The sequence below is a fragment of the Vigna unguiculata genome, chromosome 3, assembly GCF_004118075.2.
Source record: "Vigna unguiculata cultivar IT97K-499-35 chromosome 3, ASM411807v1, whole genome shotgun sequence".
Lineage (NCBI taxonomy): Eukaryota > Viridiplantae > Streptophyta > Magnoliopsida > Fabales > Fabaceae > Vigna > Vigna unguiculata.
The window spans coordinates 35,113,578-35,134,098 of NC_040281.1; the positions used below are offsets into that span (position 1 = coordinate 35,113,578).

Genomic DNA, 20,521 nt, shown 5'->3' on the forward strand with positions numbered 1-20,521 from the left:
CGAGAGGCAAATTGCGACAAATTACCTACGAATTAGTTATAAATTCTAAAACTTTCACACTTCTTTTTAGCGAGGGATTAAAGACGAATTAGCTACAAAATAGCGAGGAATTTTATCCCTCTTTAATTAGCTACCTGGATTTAGCTACAGAAGATTCCCTAACAATTTCATAGTTAATCTATAGCAAAAGTTGTTAGTGAGAGATTAGCTACGAATTAGCTGTGAATTTTTTTCGTAGCTAATATGCAATTTTTTTGTAGTATATTTCTTCTTACACTATATTTAGTTATTTTATGAAATAATTTTCTCCATATAAGCCTTAGTTTTTCTTAAAAAGCAAACACAGAAAGAAAGTAATCAAGAGTTCCTCCTAAGGACGGTAAAAATACTCGCGTATTTGGGGATAAAATCCACGACGGGTAGGGATGACAAATAAACTTGTCCTAGTGGATATTGTCCAACCCTTCCCGTTTTGACGAGGAATCTCTGCATTAACTGGGTATAGGTATCAGCATGGGGAATTCCCGACTTTTTAAACTGGATATGAGGATGGGTATGTTGACAAAAGCAGAAGACTAGTTAATGTTGAAGCAAAATTTTGATGATGACAAAGAAACTCAAAAGTCATCTGGAAGATAATCTAAAGCCAAGTGTTCTATGTTTAAAGTTATCTTTTAATTGTCTTAATCTGTTATGAATAGCTTATAATCAATAGCAAAATATTTCTCTGATTCTCTTATTTTTGTAAAAATCACTATGATAATCGATTATCTTAAGCTAAGCTGATTTTTCAGAAACCTACTAGAATAATCAATTATCTGCTCAAACTTTTCTTTTAGAAAACTCACTAAAATAATCGATTATCATAAGTGATAGTGGATTATCCCTAGCAATTTAAACATGACCGTTCAATTTTTGACCTAATTTTTGAAACCTATATTTAAGGAACTACAGTGCTACTTCGAAATTTACCTTTTTGAGAGGTAGAGTCTTAGTGTTGTGTTTGCAAAGAAGTTCTCTGAGAGTTCTTAAAAGTGTTTTGAAAAGTCTAGTGTGGGTAGAGCGATAACTTTTCCTAAGAGGGTTTCTAGGAGATTGAGTGTTGTTGTTGTTGCTAGGAAAGCTAGGTCAAGGTTTTCTGTGTGATTCAGAGAAAGTTACTTTCATCTCTTATCTTCAAGATAGGTGTTTTCTTTTCCCTACTATCTTGATTATTTGATTGTAATATGTTATTATTATTGATTGAGTTAATCTCTTTGTTTAAAGAGATTAACAACTAGACGTATGATCTTTTGATCTGAACCAGTATAAATACTTGTGTTAAATCTTCTTCCCTATCTCTTTATTGTATCTACGATTGCATTTAAAATAACTAATATTAAATTAAACGGTAAAATTTCAGAGAAAATTTTAAAGTATTAATTTTAATATTAAAACCAATTCACTCCCCTCTTGAGTTTTATTCAAACGTTAATCATTTCGCTGCATGATTTCTGCAGAGTATAGGGATGTACATATTTGTCTCGTCCCCGTCCTCATACTTGCCAAAATATCCTTCCCCGTTTAAATTATTAGTCCATTAAGTAAATATATATATATATATATATATATATATATATATATATATATATATTAGTAAACACTTTCTATTTTTTATTTATTCTAATTTGGTTTGACATAAAATTCATTCGCATCTCCAATATATTTTTCATCTTATCTATGTTAATTAAATATTTTTTATGTTTTACATTGAATATTTCTATTTTTTATTTATTTCTTGTATATTTTCCTTTCAATGAGAATGTTTAACACTCTATATTTAAGTGTTAAATAACATAAAACTTTAATTTACTAGGTAATATAAAAAAATTAATCTTCCTTACTCTATTATTATCAATTTTTGTTTCATTTGAAGAACTATTTTGTTTCGCTAAAACAATTTTCGTTATGTCTCAACCATTGATTATGTTGATATTTGCAAAATTTTCTTAGATCTCTAAAGTATTTTTCATTTTATCATACCCTTAATTATATATTTATTTTCCTTTGTGCGATTTCATTCAATGGTTTCTCAAGTTGTTTTTATGACACACATTCGATAATTTTTTAATATTTTTATAATGTAAAATAATATTTTGATATATTTTATTAATTTTTTTTAACTCATTACCATACTGTAATTTTGTTACTATAATTGTATAAATCAATTTTATTTACTATAATATAAAATTTTAATGTAATTGCCATGAATTTCTTTTTATCACCATCCAACATATATTATAGTTCAAAAGATATAATATATATGCTAAAATTTTATTATTATTATTTTAATATTTATTATTTGCATTATTTTGATATAGTGATGTATTATAACTTTTAGTAATTTATAAACAATAGATTCATTAGAATTTAAAAAATTGAAGGAAACAGACATTTAAAATATAAGTTAATTTGAATATTTGTTTTTCTTTTATATTTAAAAAAAAAATTATCAACACTACTAAAAAAAACTCATATTTCCTACCAATTTTGTTTTGAAATTTTTTTTGTAGGAAATATGTATAAATTTTGTTATGAAAAATATTTGCAGGAAATTGCTGTCAATATTTTTGTAAAATATTTTGTATAAAACATTTTTCACAACAAATTTTATAGAAAATATTTACGAATTTTATAAGTCTGTAGGAAATAATTACCTACGAAAGAATTATTTGCCAATTAAGATTCTTAGAAAAAATAACAGGAAAAAGTCTTTTCTTACACATTTTTTTAACAAATTTACAAGAAAAATCCCATGTAATATGAGAATTTTTAGTAGTGAAACTAGAATTTATCAAGGTTTGCAAATTTAACATATGTTTTGGTTCTCATGAAATTTTATTTGGTATTCTAATTTAAAATCTATACAATTATATAATTTCTTTATAAATATTTTTTATATTGAAGAAACAAACATCCTCTTAATATTGAATATTTGATAATATTATATTTCCTTTGTTGTAATTTTTTATTATTTTATAAAACTTAATTAATTAATATTGAAATAATAAGAAAGCGGATACGGGTATGGTACGAATATATACCTGTTACTTGGTGAGAATGGGTATGAGACAAAATTTTGATACCCGTTGGATTTGGGTATGGGGATGGGGATGAATTTTTTCGATGGGTATGAGTATGTGATAGTGAAACCGTTCCAATCCCACCCACTTGCCATCCCTAGTAGCGGATAGTTAGTACTTGCAGGTAGCGAGTATTTTAATACCCGCTTATAAACGGGTCTGATGTACCTATACCCACGAGTACCCATTACATGTACAAAATTAAAATTAAATTTTTATTTTTATTTTATTAAATTAAATTTTTATTTTATTAGCTTAAATTAAATTAATATTTAATTTATATCATTTTATATTTTATTTTAAATTTTATTTAAAAAACTTATATATATATATATATATATATATATATATATATATATATTTTTTTTTAAATATTCGCGGGCATTCACAATTACCCGTGGGTTTTAAAAAAATTCATAGATATTTTTTAAGTGAGTACCCATCAGATAAACGAAAGGCTAACGAGTGAATTTGTTTTTGCAGACTAGGTTATGGATAAACACTATCCATACTTTATCCGACCCGTAATCGTCCCTAATTCTTCCATGTGATTAATCATTTTATCTGAATTAGTAAACTTCTAGAACTATATTAGGTCACATTTAATACAAATTGCCGATAAAAAAAATGAATACAAATAAGTTAGAAGAGTATACGATTAGGAAAAAAATATCTACAAATTATTATTTTGAATTAAATATAGTATCTTGCTCTTCTACCTGAATTTATGTAATATTGAAGTTGTCGGTTCTTAGAGAGAATTAAATGTTATGAAAGGAATAGTTGATATAAACATAAATATTGAACAAGATGGAAACACGAGGAGTATTTACATGATTGACGTATATTGTTATCATAATATCAAATCAAATATAAATATTTGAATAAGAATTTATATAATGACTTATAATTTTTCACTTTACCTGCATATAAAAGCAGCTCAATGGTTCGCAATTGTATAAATAATATCAAAGAGATCGACATTAGTTTTAACCACAAATGCCTGTTTGAGGATATATACAATGTGCAAAAAACAAAGTTTAGAAGTCACTAAATCTTGAAATGTCCTTGCATATAAAAAACATTAGGAAAAAAAGAAACTACTAAGAATTTAACTGAGTTCAAAATCTTACATTATTTAGAAAAGAGGTTTGACATGTTTATCAAAAATAAATAATTCTCTTTTACTTGTTTGACTTTTTATTTGTACGAAGCATTTCAATAATTTTAAGAAATTAAAATAATTGTATTTGAAATTTTTTAATCGAATTTCCTTTATTTTTTTAAATAATCTAATTGAATAAACTAAATGCAATATCTTACATTACATTTCAATTTTTCGTTTGGATAAAATAATTGAATTTCTCTTATGACATAAAATTTCACTTTAATAATGTTTATTTTAATATATAAAATTTGGAAATTAAATTTAAAAAATATAACTGTCAATTTAAAATATTTAAATTTGGTCAAATTTCGATCGAGCCGACTCGATTGAATTCAGCCAAATTTTGGTCGGCATAAACTTAATCAAATTTGGCCAAATTTAAGTCGGGGTTGGCTTGACCAAATGCAGCCAAGATCAATTTGGCCAAATTTGGTTGAATTTCAGTCGAATCCAACTCGATCGAATTTGGCCAAATTTCGCTACGCCAACTCCGTCGCATTCAATCAATTTTGACTAGGGATGACTCAGTCAAATTTCAATGAAGTCGACTCGGCTAAATTTCGGTAAAGGTCGACTCGACCAAATTTTAGGCAAGGTCGACTTGATCGATTTCGGCCAAATTTTGGCCATAGCCAACTCGGTCACATTCTGTCAAATTTCGATCGTTGTTGACTCAACCAAATTTTTCCAAATTTTGGTCAAGGTTAACTTGATCAAATTTGGACGAATATAAGACGAGGTCATCTTGCCGAATTTATCTCAAGGCCGATTAGGTCATACTTGGAGAAATTTTTTGTCGAAACAGATTCAGTCAAATTCGGCCAAGGTTGACTCCACCTAATTCAACCACATTTCGGCCAGGATCAACTCGATCAAATTTGGCCAAATTTTGGACATGTCTGACTTGGCGGAATTCGGTCAAATTTTGGCTAGATTCAACTTCGGTTGCATTTGACCAAGTTTTTGTTAGGGATGACTTTGTTGAATTCGGTCCAATTTCGGATAAGACTGACTCACCCTTATTCGGCTGAATTTCTGTTTGATCAACTCGGTCAAATTTGACTAAATTCAACCGAGTTAGTGTTGGTCGAATTTCTACCTAGACTACTCCAACCGAATTAGGTCAAGTTGGCCTCAAAGAAATTTTGGCAATACTCGGCAAAAACGATCCCAGCTGAATTCAGCCGAGTTAGTACCGGCCAAATTTCGAATGAGTCAACTCTGACCAAATTTGGTCAAGTTGGCCGAATTCGGTCGAGTTGGCGCTAGTACAATATTTGGCCGAACTCAGTCAAATTTGATTGAGTCGATCCCAACCGAAATTTGACCGAATTCGATCCAGTTAGTCTAGACCGAATTCGATCCCGATAGTCTAGACCGAATTGCAACCAAGTTCACACCAACCGAAATTTGATCAAATTCGACTGAGTTAGTCTTGTCTATTGTCGACCAAGTTGACCCGTTCTTTTTTATCTTGAACAATAAGAAATTTCACAAATTATGGAATTTCAATTCTCTTCCTGTTTGAATGAATTTCAAATTCTACTATTTTAGTTATTTGAAATGCCTTATTAAAAATTTTCAATTTCAATTTCCTTTTAATTTCCTCATAAACAAGTCATTTTACTTTTAAAAAAAATCAAAGTTAGAATAAACATTTCTTGAAGAACCCTTATTTCATTTTCTTGATTATTATTCTTATCTTTATCTTTACGGTGTGACATTTCAATATATACATACTTGTGTGAAGATTTAATTTTTTTTTATATAGTATGCGATCATTATAATATATATATATATATATATATATATATATATATATATATATATATATATATATATATATATTTCTTTTTATTCTAAACTCATGGAACAAAGTTTTTTTATTCAACACATGATTTGACTGTGTTTTTGTTTGGTAGTATCTCTTCCAAAACTTCAAATAATTTAATGAAAATTACTCCATTGATATTCTGTATAAAATTCGCAACTTAAAATAAATGATAACCTTGTGAAACCTGTGCATCCAAGTTACAAAAGGTGTCTTTGAATCAATCTACAATCTACCATATATGAGAGCATGTGCTTTTTCGAAAACTCTTTTTAACTCATCGAGAAAAAACATTTTCCTATTTGATATTTATGCTGATAACAATGAAAGATTTAATTTTTTTTTGAAGTAAAAGTAAATTATTTGGATGAAAAACAGTCGAATCATTTCAATATCTAATTTGAGCCCATTCGACTCGAATATAAGTCTAAACTAACTTGATCTTTGATTAAAATTCAAGAGTTGGTTAAACCAGAACTAATGTTTGATCTAACTGAACCTAAGTCAAAAATTTAGAATTTTGACATGAGTCACCGATCGAGGTTTCTGAAGGTATAATTTTTTAAGATAAAAAATATTATTATATTATATGTATTTGTTGTATTTTTCCATTCACACCATTAATGCTATGGTAATGAAATCTTTCTCTTTCATTGTTATCAGATCGATTTTGTTTTTAAATCCCAAAAGTGTTCAACTTCCTCATAGTACTTTTCAGACCCGCTACTTGAATTTATCTAATTTATTTTTCAAATACCGTATTGAAAGGCATCTTATATCATGAATGTCACTCTTGTTTTAAAAATGGTCACATTTTCTTTTCCGTAAAAAAAGAAAGCATTTTCTACCAATACACATTAAAAAAAAGTTTCATTCATCTTTTTTCTCAAAACTTCAGTAACCTTTCGGCTAGATATGCCAAATAAACCTATTTCGGGAGTATTATTTGAACCTGTTTCCATTTTTACGAAAAATCTCCGTATTGATTAGGTATGGAAAATCTTATACTTTTTCAATTGGATATGAGCATAGGTATGAAGATGTACATATCCCACCATAGTACCCGTCCCTGCAATATCTTCGTTCCCGTTTAATTATTTGGTTTGTCATGAAACTTATTCGCATCTCTAATATATTTTTTCATCTTATCATAACTTTTATGTAATTATGTTAAAATGATGTATGTCAATTAAAAAAAATTTATATCTCACATTTGAATATTTATATTATTTTTTTATATTTATATTTATTGTATATTTTACTCTCTCAATTTAAGTATTTAATAGCATAAACCTTTCATTTACTAGGTATCATAAAAAAAAAATCTTTACTTGTTATTATTAATGTTTTTTTCATTTGAAGAAATTTTTGTTTCGCTAAAATAATTTTTGTTATTTCTCAACCATTGAATATATATTGATATTTGAAAAGTTTTCTTAGATCTCTAAGATATTTTAGATATTTTTCATCTTATCATACCATTGATTATACATTTATTTTCCTTTAAGCAATTTTTTTCAATAGTCTATCAAATTGTTTATAAGACACACATTTATTAATTTATTAATTTTTTAATATTTTTATTTGTTGTTTATTTTCATCATGTAGAATACTATTTCGATATATTTTATCTAATTATTTTATATTTTTTAACTCATTATCTATCATACTGTAATTTTTTCACTATAATTGTATAAATAACATTTATTTACTACAATATAAAATTTAATGTAATTGTCATGAATATTTTTTTTATCATCATCCAACATATATTAGAGTTCAAAAGATACAATATCTATGTTAAAACTTTATTATTATGTTTATTATTTGTTCTTTGCGTCATTTTGATCAAGTGATGTATTATATCTTTTATTAGTGTATAAAAAAGATATTTAATATAATTTAAAAATTTGAAGTAAACAAACATTTAAAATATATTTTAATTTGAATATTTTTTTCCTTTTATATTTTTTTAAAAATATTTTTAAATTTTATCAACTAGGTTTCATTAATGTTTGCAAATTTAATAAATGTTTTGGTTCTCATGAAAATTTATTTGGTATTCAAATCTAAAATGTAAACAATTATAATTTATTTCAAAGTATTTGATATCAAAAAACAACCATCCTCCTAACATTGAATATTTGATAATATTATATTTTTTTACTGTAATTTTTATTATTTTATAAAAATTAATTAAAATTAATATTAAAGTAGTAAGAAAATGGGTACCGGTATGGATACAAAATTATACCCGTTACCCGGTGAGGATGAGATGAAACAAAATTTTAATACCCGTTGAGTTTGGATATGAGGATGAGGTGATTTTTTTCTACAGGTATGGGTATGAGAATTTTGTCCCCATCCCACCCCGTTGTCATCTCTACTTTCAGCATTGATATATACAAGACAAAAATAATTAAATTAAATTCATCATAATCAAGTATGAAGACAAAAAATAAAATGTGATGCGTATATACCTAAATTTCATAAAAATTGGATACTTAAAGTATATGTAATAATCAAATAACCAAGAAACAAATATTCTAAATTGTCTTACAGTTCAAAACCATTATCATTTTATTAAACTTCAAACAAGAAATTAAAGAGTTCATTGATGAATTCAATATATAAAAAAAAAACTACATTCATAAATATAACCAAATAAGTTTAGTAATCAATTTACTTTTGTAGAAATTAAATATGACAATATAATCAAACCTATTAAACAATTTAAAATTAACATTATACAATAAATCTCAAATTCAAACTTTAACCTAATTATAAAATTCAACATAGGTTCAAACTCTTCTTTTATATTGAGGATTGTTATTGGGACTACCGCTAACTATGTGGATTTTACCCTAAGTTATGTACTTCATCTATAATCTTAGGGTTGCAAAATTGGCGTTCAGAATTATATTTTACATGAAATACTTATGCAATTCTGCAATTACATGATGAATTTGTAAATAAGAAAATAGTATTTTAACATTCAATTTTTTTACACGTATTTAATACTATTTTTTATTATTTTTTACTTTTTTTATATAAATACAAAAATTTATTTATTTTATGTATTTTATTCATATATTAGTTGTAAAATGATCGTTGGTGTTAAATAATTTTTTCCTTGTAAATATTTTGATCTTAGTCGTTGTGTTATTTTTTAAGGATAATGATAGAATGTCTCACTTTTTTGACCCCAAAGTTACCCGCCTACGTGGCATTTATTATTTTAATAATTTTAAACGAAAGAGGAGCAGTGACGCGTGAGAGAAGGTGGAGTGAACGTTGAGGTTGTGATACACGCGCACGTGAGGAAAAGTAAGAAAAACAGAACTGAACTTTGCGGTTTAAACTAAAGGCGAGAGTGCGGCGGTTTAGGGAAAAGCGACAGTGCCAGTGCTTTGTTGGGAAAGAATAACAGAGGTGGATTGCTGCCATAGCTTCGTGTGGACAATTGGAAGTCCTAATTTTGGTGTTCTTCTTCTGCAAATCAAAGGGCACTTTGGTATGCTTTACTATCTGATTACAAACCCCTATTTTTGTGATGTTTTTCCCCAAATGAAACCCCTATTTTTGTGATGTTTTTCCCCAAATGAAACCCCATTTTCGTATTTTCTTGTTCGACGATTGAAATGGCATTTTGATGTGTTGTTCCCCAAATGGATGCTCTCTAAATCGTAAATGTTGTTGTGGATTGTTAATTGAAAATGTGAACTGTTTTGTGTAACAAAAAATGCGAATTGTTTCGGCAGTTAGGGTGGGGTGGGTACAAAATGCGAAGTGCAGTTGTGTTGTTGGATGTTCAAAACTGAGTTTGTTGGTTTCGACATTTAGGATTGGGTGGGTACAAAAAGCAAACTAGATTTGTGTTCTTGGATATGAGTGACAGTTAATGCGTTTTATAATTGCAGGTCAGTTGACATGAGTGACATTAGTGAAGGTAGTGAAGGTTGTGAGGTTGGAGATTGTAGTGATATAAGTCAGGTATTTTATTTTTTGTTGCTTTGTAACTTAATTTATATTTTAGTAGACTAAGTTTAACCTATGATTTTTAATATGAATATTTGCAGATTAGTTTCAGACATTCTTGTAAAACACAATATATTGGTTTGTTGAACAAGAAGTTAAGTATGGAGCAAAAACAATGTATTCAACAAACACCATTTTGGTGGTTTGTTTTCTTGCATGAAAGAGTTAAGATTAGTCGAAACCTTCTTTGTGAGTTAAGTAATGTGTGGGTGGAGAGTAGAGGAGGTTTCATGATTAACTCCGAATTTGTAGCGTTTAAGTTATTAGATGTATGTATAGGCCTAGGGTTGAGGGTTTATGGAGATAGAATTGATTTAGAGGAGGTTGGCGTTGATAGTGTTTGTAGGAAGAAATTTTCTGAAAAAGAAAAGGTAACAATTAGTATGGTATATAATTATCTATTGACTGAGTGTGAGTGTCTTGATGTAGAAGATTATTGTCGGTTGTACATTCTTTTAGGCATTTTTGAGTTTCTTTTGCCTAATAGAAATGGAACAGTCTTTGTTTCACTTTTTAGAATTGTAGATGATTTGACTAGTCTTGTTAAATATAACTGGGGTGGTGTGGTTTATTCGTATTTGGTTGGTAGTTTGAGTTATGCGTCAGTTGTTTTAAAGAAGCAATCAGATAAAAAACACTTCCATGTTGTCGGATGCGTATATTTATTGCAGGTAAGTTCGTTTGTTTTTCTCCAATTTCGTGTTTTGTAGCATTTTGGTTTATTGTTATGAATGAGTAACTTTGTTTGAAATGAATTGTATTATTGTATGATGTAGCTATGGGCTTTTGATCACTTCCTGTTTGTGAAGAGAAAGAGTGCAGTTATTGAATCCAAATTTCCAAGGTTGTTGTGTTGGATTGATTACAAAGTTGGAGATGTGTCAATAAGAAGTAGTTTGAAAAATAATATGGTACTTTTCTATTATTTTTTCCTGCATTGTTTGTGGTTTATTGATGTTGTTTGTTTGAAATTAAATTTCAGATTGTGGATGATCTTTGTCTTTCTAAGGAAGAAATAGGTGAGTTAGTTGTGAAAGAAGCTTTATCAAAAGGTAATGGCGAGCGTCATAAAAGTAAGAGGAAAGAGTGTGTCTCTGGTGGAACGAAAAAAAAGGAGCAGCTTATGGGTGTAATTGAGCAGCAAGAACATGATATTCGTGAACTTGGTGGAGCGATTGCTAAATTGAAATCAACTTTGGCTGAGAGGGAAAATAGAAGTAAAGATGAATTTGTTTCTCCTATGAATTTGAATGAAGTGGATGTTCCAAGTCAAGCTGCAGAAGACAAAAATGTAACCAACAGCGATATGTACGTGCATATGAGGAATGATCCACGGTTACGGTTCAAAAGTCGTGTAATCCAAACTCCGTTCACAGTTTATAGTCGGAAGAAGAAAATGATACATAAATAGTTGTTGGAGTATGAGCAATATGTATCTATTTTGTTTTGTTTGATGGAAATGAAACCTATGAAACATGAAGTTGTGTACAATTCTATTTGTTGTGTTTCTGTTCCGTTATGGTGCAATTAATAAATAATGACTTTTCTAAAGTGTTTGTGTTGTTTTGTAGTGCATTTATTTAGTAAGTAAAATGTGGTAAGTCTGTGGTACAGAAACCATATCTCAAAAAGACAGTTATTGAAATTTAAGAATTGTTGTGTTGTGGGAGTTATTGATAGGCAGTTCTGGTATTGTGAAAAGGCTGTAACATTGTACAAATCCATATTTCATGTGAAAATACAGCTGAAAAGCAGTTGCAATACTGCATGTACAAAAAGTTCAATGTAAAAAGACACTTATGGCATCATAAAAGGACACTTCAATCTCGAACCAGAAAATTTTTTTTTCCAATGTGCAGTTTCAATTAGTTGTTTAAGTTGTTTGGTGATGATTCATGGTGATGGAATTATTTGGATGACCATTTGATTGTGTCAAAACCCATATTTCATGTAATAATACAGTTTAAAATCAGTTCTAGTACTGGCAGTACAAAAAGTTCAATGTAAAAAGACACTTATGGAATCATAAAAGGACACTTGAATCTCGCACCAGAAAAGTTGGTTTTTAATTCAATCTGCAGTTCCAATTAGTTGTTTAAGTTGTTTGGTGATGATTCATGGTGATGGAATTATTTGGATGGCCATTCGATTGTGTCCAAACCATATTTGATGTGAAAATACACCTGAAAAGCAGTTCCAATACTGCGTGTACAAAAAGTTCAATGTAAAAAGGCACTTATGGAATCATAAAAGGACACTTGATTATCGAACCAGAAAAATTGGTTTTTAATTCAATCTGCAGTTCCAATTAGTTGTTTAAGTTGTTTGGTGATGATTCATGGTGATTGAATTATTTGGATGACCTTTCGATTGTGTCCAAACCATATTTCATGTAATAATACAGTTTAAAAGCAGTTCCAGTACTGCCTGTACAAAAAGTTCAATGTAAAAAGACACTTATGGAATCATAAAAGGACACTTGATTATCGAACCAGAAAAGTTGATTTTTAATTCAATCTTCAATTCCAATTACTTATTTAAGTGGTTTGGTGATGATTCATGGTGATGGAATTATTTGGATGGCCATTCGATTGTGTCCAAACCAGATTTCACATAATAATACAGTTTAAAAGCAGTTGCAGTCCTGCCTGTACAAAAAGTTCAATGTAAAAAGACACTTATGGATTCATAAAAGGATACTTGATTATCGAACCAGAAAAGTTGGTTTTTAATTCAATCTACAGTTCCAATTAGTTGTTTAAGTTGTTTGGTGATGATTCATGGTGATGAAATTATTTGGATGGCCATTCGATTGTGTCCAAACCATATTTGATGTGAAAATACACCTGAAAAGCAGTTCCAGTACTGCGTGTACAAAAAGTTCAATGTAAAAAGACACTTATGGAATCATAAAAGGACACTTGATTATCGAACCAGAAAAGTTGGTTTTTAATTCAATATGCAGTTCCAATTAGTTGTTTAAGTTGTTTGGTGATGATTCATGGTGATGGAATTATTTGGATGACCTTTCGATTGTGCAAACCATATTTCATGTAATAATACATTTTAAAAGCAGTTCCAGTACTGCCTGTACAAAAAGTTCAATGTAAAAAGACACTTATGGAATCATAAAAGGACACTTGATTATCGAACCAAAAAAGTTGGTTTTTAATTCAATCTTCAATTCCAATTACTTATTTAAGTGGTTTGGTGATGATTCATGGTGATGGAATTATTTGGATGGCCATTCGATTGTGTTCAATCCATATTTCAGATAATAATACAGTTTAAAAGCAGTTCCACTAATGGTAGTACAAAAAGTTCAACATAAAAAGACACTTATGGAATCATAAAAGGACAGTTGAATCTCGCACCAGAAAAGTTGGTTTTTAATTCAATGTGCAGTTCCTTTTAGTTGTTTCAGTTGTTTGGTGATGGAATTATTTGGATGGCCTTTCGATTGTGTCCAAACCATATTTCATGTAATAATACAGTTTAAAAGCAGTTCCAATACTGGCAGTACAAAATGTTCAATGTAAAAAGACATTAATGGAATCATAAAAGGACAATTCATTCACATACCAGAACACACAAATATCAGATTTTTAAAAAAAACTTAACTTTCATTACATCACATGTAATTGTTTGAACATCATAGTTACTCGTCACACAAACATTTGTTGACAAAGACTGTAATGAATTCATCGGCATTAGCGTGATCCACTTGAAAGAGCACACGATCCCCTTCGTTTTGTGAATGACCTTTAATCAACCAACAACTACGCCAACAAGAGAGCGCCCAAGCAATGAACCGAACGGTACCCACCACTTTCCGCGGAACCCTCCGCCTCCAACAACCCAAACCATTCTCCACAACTCCGCTATCCGCTTCCACTGCGACCCACAACACCAACCTTTATGGAAGGATAGCCTTTTGGGGAAGAGAATGTCTTGCGATACAAATGCCTCTGTGCTTGTGTGAACCTGTTCGAAGAAGAAACTTGTGGATAAGAAACGAGGAAAAACGATGCAACGCAATGTGTTTTTTTAAAATGTTTCTCCAATTCAAAGCGCGTGCACATGACGCAAACTTTCCTTTGTCGCTGCCTCCAATTACCGTTTCGTTTAAAATTATTAAAATAATGAATGCCACGTAGGCGGATAACTTTCGGTCAAAAAAGTGAGGCATTCTATCATTATATTTTTAATTGACATAGAATTTCGACATAGACACCTTCTAAGATTCATCTGACACGTCATCTCTTTCTCAATGACAATCAAACATTTCCACAAGATAAGTACAATGTGAACACTTCCGTCGCTTTTTCATGACCTTCTTTGGTAAAGAGTATCAAACTTCGTAAACAAATTGCAAGATTCTGCAAAATCTGAACACATGCATTATCTATTATTCATCCATCTCCATGCAAAAACTCTTCCATTCTCGGTTTCAATAAAATATCAACCAAATACTTCAAAGTCAAAACTCTTCTCTTCATTATTAGGAGTAAAATTGACTTCTCCATCACCATACACACACACAAACAAAATAGTGATTATACTTTAATTTACCAGAATTATTATAATGATCAAATCGTGACAAAAACGAAAATCCAAAAGCTGCATACTACTTTTCTAATCCCTGGCTCAATACCAGCAACATGCATACAAGAGAAACCGATGCTAATACTTCTTCAGATCTTGTCTTTACTTCCATTTTCATTTTCATGACAGGTTGTCCAGCACGTTTTTATGTGCAGCCAACACCTATGATAATAATTCTTAGTATTTTTTTTTTCTTGCAACTGGTTACTTCTAATTTAATAGATTAATTGTGATAATATCACTGTATAGACTGAACAAATTTTCAGAGCAAAAATTAACAAAGATTTTCTGCACAATGTATATTAAAGTATATGTCTTGGTGTCACGCATTTTACCGAGAATGTGTGGCAACCTCGGTGTTCTGTTCTGTTCTGTCTTCACTTCAGAGGAAACATCTCACCGACAGAGACCCCCACCACCACAAAGCTCCAAATTCCAAAGCTCACCTCACCCAACCATTTAGCAGTTATGGCATTATTATAGACAATGAAAGCTAAATTATTGTGGATAAAAAGACCTTAATCATGATCCATTATTCAACACCAACTTTTTACTTTCTCACTTATAACCAAATGAAATGACTTAGTATTGCTTTATTCTAAAAATGAACTGATCTAGAAAAATAGTACTAAAAAATTTTCAGATATTATAAAAAAAAAAATAATAACAAGATAACTTCTAAGGGAGAATGTAAGTATTGTTTACTGAGAGAATCATGTCTCTGAAAAACACTGTTTGAAGACAATGATGTTCATGTAAACATTAAACTTAATTACAGATAATCTCATGTAATATATGATTTATGAGTTCCCGTAATGGTTAGACATATTACATAGTGTACTTGTATACTATTCAAAAAATCTCACTAAATCATATTAAAGTAAGTTAACAATTTCCCTGTACTTTACAGTTCATAATTGGATAATGCAGTAACCTTTTGTTAAATTTGAATGAAATAAAAGAGCCTATCTACCCTTCAGTGCGATCACGTGTGATGGCGCGTGGTTTATTACATGAACAATTCTTTACTAGCGGAAAGTAGTGCTAAGGTACATGCAGGTCCATGATAAAATGGTCAGCACCAAAGTTTCTGCACTTTGCAACATTGATTTCAGCAGCATTGTGTTGACTTTGAGTTGCGAGGTTGGATTTATTGGGGCATGTAGCAGCTAGCAAACCAAGTGGCTATTTAATACTAGAATGCTTTGAACACTCTCTAATCAGAATTTCCGTTTTAATGTCTCTGCACGCTTCCATGTGACATCTCTCATAAAAGCTCCTTTACTAAACTAAACTAGTGGTACTTTCTTGGTGGCTTCACTCACAATTTTTGAAATCTCTTTCTTTTCAGATCTCATCTCAGATTCATTTTACAAACTTCAGTCCTCTCCCCCATTGTCCTACCACCTGCTCCACATTACTGAAATTCTTTATTCCCATAATTCCCATCAAAACATCTTTTTTCCTGCAATCATTATCCCATGACAAATAGCTTTTCTGCTTAAAAGTCTTTCTTTGCAAATTATTAGATTCTGCACAGCTGGAAAGTGAGAAAAAAAAACTAAAGAAACAAAGCCATGAAAGACCATGGATTGTTCTGCTTTGTGTAGCTCTACTCAGTGAAATCATAGCTATACAATCTTTTGAGCAATTCCAGTGTTGTATGTTAATCCAATATTTTCAACTCTGAACTCTGCAGTTGAGTATGCTGTGTGTGACTAACAAGACTCTGTCTTAGTACAAATACTTTAGCCTCATAACATGAAGAACCTGAGGGTTTGTTTCACTTACTTGTTTCCTGCAATCATTCTTCTTCTGCTTACTCCTTCTTCGGTTGCACAGCTATCAACAAGTGAAAATAGAATTCTATTCCAAGTTCAGAAGCTTCTTGAATATCCTCAAGCTCTTCAAGGGTGGACAAGATGGACCAACGTGTGCTTCCTCCCTCCCTCTTCTTCCCTCAAGATAGTTTGCGCAAATGGGCATGTCACAGAACTAACTATCATTGGAAACAAGACCTCCCCATCTTCACACACCCCTCAGGCAGGTGCCTGGACTTCCCTTCAAACACTTTCAGGAAAATTCTCCATCGATTCTTTCTTCACTGTCATGACAAAGCTTTCAAATTTGAAGGTGTTGTCCTTAGTGTCCTTGGGTTTGTGGGGTCCTTTACCATCCAAAATCAACAGGTTTTGGTCTCTGCAAGTGCTAAACATTAGCTCAAATTTCATTTATGGGGAAATTCCACCATCCATATCCTCAATGACGAATCTAAGGAGTCTCGTTTTGGTTAATAATCTCTTCAATGGAAGTGTCCCTGATCTCCAAAGATTAACTTCTCTTGAAGAGCTCAACTTGGGAGGTAACAAACTGGGTCCTGAATTCCCTTCAGTGGGAAACAATCTTGTCACTATAATCTTGAGAAATAATTCACTGAGATCTCGAATTCCTCCAGAAATTGAGCACTTTGACAAACTTCAGGTATTTGATGTCTCTTCCAATGATGTTTTTGGAAACATCCCGTCCTTTTTGATGTCTATGCCTTCCCTTCATTCCCTAAACTTGGCCGCAAACCATCTAAGTGGTAACCTCTCAGTGAATATGGCATGTAGTTCTTCACTAACATTTGTGGATATCTCACACAACCTTCTGGTTGGAAAATTGCCTGCGTGCCTTGGTTCAATGTCTTCAAAGGCCACAGTACTATATTCTGGAAATTGTTTATCAACCAAAAGGTTAAATAATCAACATCCATCGTCATTTTGCAAGAGAGAGGGAGCTTTAGCTGTTAAGCCTCCAGCCAAAAAGCAGCAGAATGAATCAAATTCTGGTGCCAAACTAGGCCTAGTGATTGGAATAATTGGAGGAGCTGTAGTAATTGCTGGACTTCTAGTTTTTCTCATTGTGTTCATCTTTAGAAAGACCAATGGAGAAAGAACACATCACAAAATGGACAAATCTGTTGCTAATAAATATTCTGCCAGTGCATCTCCTGGACCAAACGGTACAAGTAAGGCCACTGTTATATTTTTTTCTATCACTGTTAATTGATTCTATATGATATCATAAAAATCTCAAATCTTCTTTAAAGTTCATTTCCTTCATTTAAGTGATGCATTAATCTGGTTTCTCCTGCGGGAATAGGACATATTCCTCAGGCCATGAAGCAAGCTGCACTTGGACTTCCACCATACCGTATTTTCACATCAGAGGAAATTGAAGATGCAACAAATAACTTTGACCCATCAAATTTAATAGAAGAGGGATCACAAGGACAGGTAAAATATTTTTCTATAATGTTTATGGATTCATAACCTGCGTTTTATAATGAGATGGAACCCACAAGGACAAGGGTTAGTGACATGCATTTACTATCATATTCATACAGCTATATAAAGGTTGGCTCAGAGATGGTTCAGTGGTCCTAGTTAACTGTGTTAAAATAAGGCAGAAAGGTCTCCCCCACAGCATCATGCAGCAAATAGAGGTATTGCCCAATTTGAGGCACAGGCATATGGTGAGTGTTCTAGGACACTGTATCATTACTGAACAGGATCATCCCCAGACAACAAGCACAGTCTTCATCGTATTTGAGCACATCTCAAATGTGTCATTAAGGGATCAACTTGAAGGTAAACAACATTCACATAGAATGAAATGCTAATGCAAATAGAGGAATGCCTGAAAAGTGTAGCATAACTTGAGTCTTCATTCAACAGATGGGAGAAAGAGGGAAATGCTGAAATGGCCACAAAGAATGGCCATGAGCATAGGCATTGCAAGAGGAGTCCAGTTCTTACACACAGGAGTTGCTCCTGGCATATATGGCAACAATTTAAAGATTGAGAACATTTTGTTGGATGATAGTCTTAATGCAAAAGTCAGTAGATACAGTATTCCATTGCCATTCAAGGTTTGGACAAACTAAATAATTTGATCATTCTCTCGTTAATATTTGTACAATAGAATTGAATCTATAAATCTAACTTGCATCGATCAATTTTCAGAGTGCACATAATGAACACACTGCCACCAATCATATTGGCAGGTATTTCTCTTTTTAAAAAGAAAAATCTTCTCTTCTATTCCACTGTTATATGCCAATTATAATTTGTTGTTAAACCCATATGCAGCACAAATAATGCAGAAAAGGAAGACATCTATCAGCTGGGCGTTATTCTTCTTGAAGTTATCACCGGCAAACAAATTGCTTCCCCTAGTGAAATAGAGGAGATGAAGAATGAGGTATCCATTAAAACTTTTTGCCTATCGTTTTATTTGCAACTTTTGGAATATTTTCTGCCTCAAATTATGTCACTGTAATATGAAGAATGTACTGATTACTTTTTTCAATAATATCCTCAACAAACAAAGTACTAATAATAGATATGTAGGTGTAACTATACAATATAGTTAATAAGGTAACTTTGTCGTTGAAATTGATGTAGTCCTTAATGTAACGACAAATACAATGCTCACAACCTACAATGTTTGTTCCAAACCCCACCGAATACCAAAAATTTATGGTAACCAAATCAAGTACACTATTATTTTTCTTATATTTAACTGTCTCTATATTACGTTCAGCTGGAGAATGGTTCATCAGAAGCGACATCAGTACTTAAAAGTGTAATTGATCCTTCACTGCGAGGAACTTATGCCTATGAATCAATGAAGACTGCAGTTCAGATTACCATCAACTGTCTCTCCAAGGTTTCTAGCCAGCGTCCTTCAATAGAGGATGTTCTTTGGAATTTACAATACTCGATGCAAGTTCAAGAATCATGGACCAGCAGTGGAAACCTCAGCACAAAGTTCTAAACCATTTGTTAATAAAAATGTTTGCTTACATTTCATAAGTTCATTATCATAATGAATAATAAATGGTAATGTACATATGTGACTCTAAGGCCCAAAAACACAGTTTGGCCTGCATTTTTCCTTATATGTATAATGTATTGTTACTAAAGTTCTTACAAATCTGAACTACGTTCCTATCAAAATGTATTTTCCTTCCTCCTTTGACTTCGATAGCATTTACATCGCGAGCACAACTGTGTAGAGACCAGATCCTTACATATACACCCCCAACAATTGATCTTTTCTTTGTCTTTAATAGTAACTAATTCAAAAACAACTTACAACTAATTGAAAAACAATAAATACTCCAATTAAAATCACTTGTATATAATGTGTTTGGTTCAACACACATTAGAAAATTAATTCTAACTAATTCTACATCACTTCAACACAAAACCAACACAAAACCAAACACACATGTATACTTACAAATCACATAAAATTACTACTGAAATTTCAGAAAACTGCGCTATTAATCCTTTTAACCATTTTTTCTACACTGCTCATAATAATTCTTTCTTTCATGCCTTCTCCACTTAATCAGCTTAACTTTTCAATTTTCAATCTCCATCGAACTGTTATATTTCCTCTAAACTTTTTAGTTATGAAGACACAGAACACGATCAAAAAGGAATCTTCAGTATTGAGCCATCTAAATAGCGAACATATGCTCATATTACACATTTTCTACGTTATATGCTTATTATTTGCCTTATAACATGATTCATTACTGAGTATTTTTCTAACAAATAGATTTACTTAAAGAAATTCATCCCTATAAAATAGTGGTCCTCAAATTATACTGGACTCTTTAATCGAGTTGCCACCAATTATGCTTATTGGAATGGAAATCGCAAGGTAGCTCCGCCATCCTATGCTATAATGATAAAATAGCAA

General features: G+C 31.1%; 1 protein-coding gene across 1 annotated transcript; it reads left to right on the forward strand.

Moving 5' to 3' along the window:
- The first annotated feature begins 15,978 nt into the window (after positions 1-15,978).
- Positions 15,979-19,767, forward strand: LOC114177941 (probable LRR receptor-like serine/threonine-protein kinase At1g14390). The gene is made up of 7 exons (XM_028063552.1): positions 15,979-17,774; positions 17,909-18,042; positions 18,153-18,396; positions 18,484-18,677; positions 18,772-18,812; positions 18,898-19,009; positions 19,352-19,767. Exons 1-7 carry the CDS (start codon positions 16,526-16,528, stop codon positions 19,583-19,585), a joined length of 2,208 nt encoding a protein of 735 aa, XP_027919353.1. The 5' UTR covers positions 15,979-16,525; the 3' UTR covers positions 19,586-19,767.
- Positions 19,768-20,521: the final 754 nt, after the last annotated feature.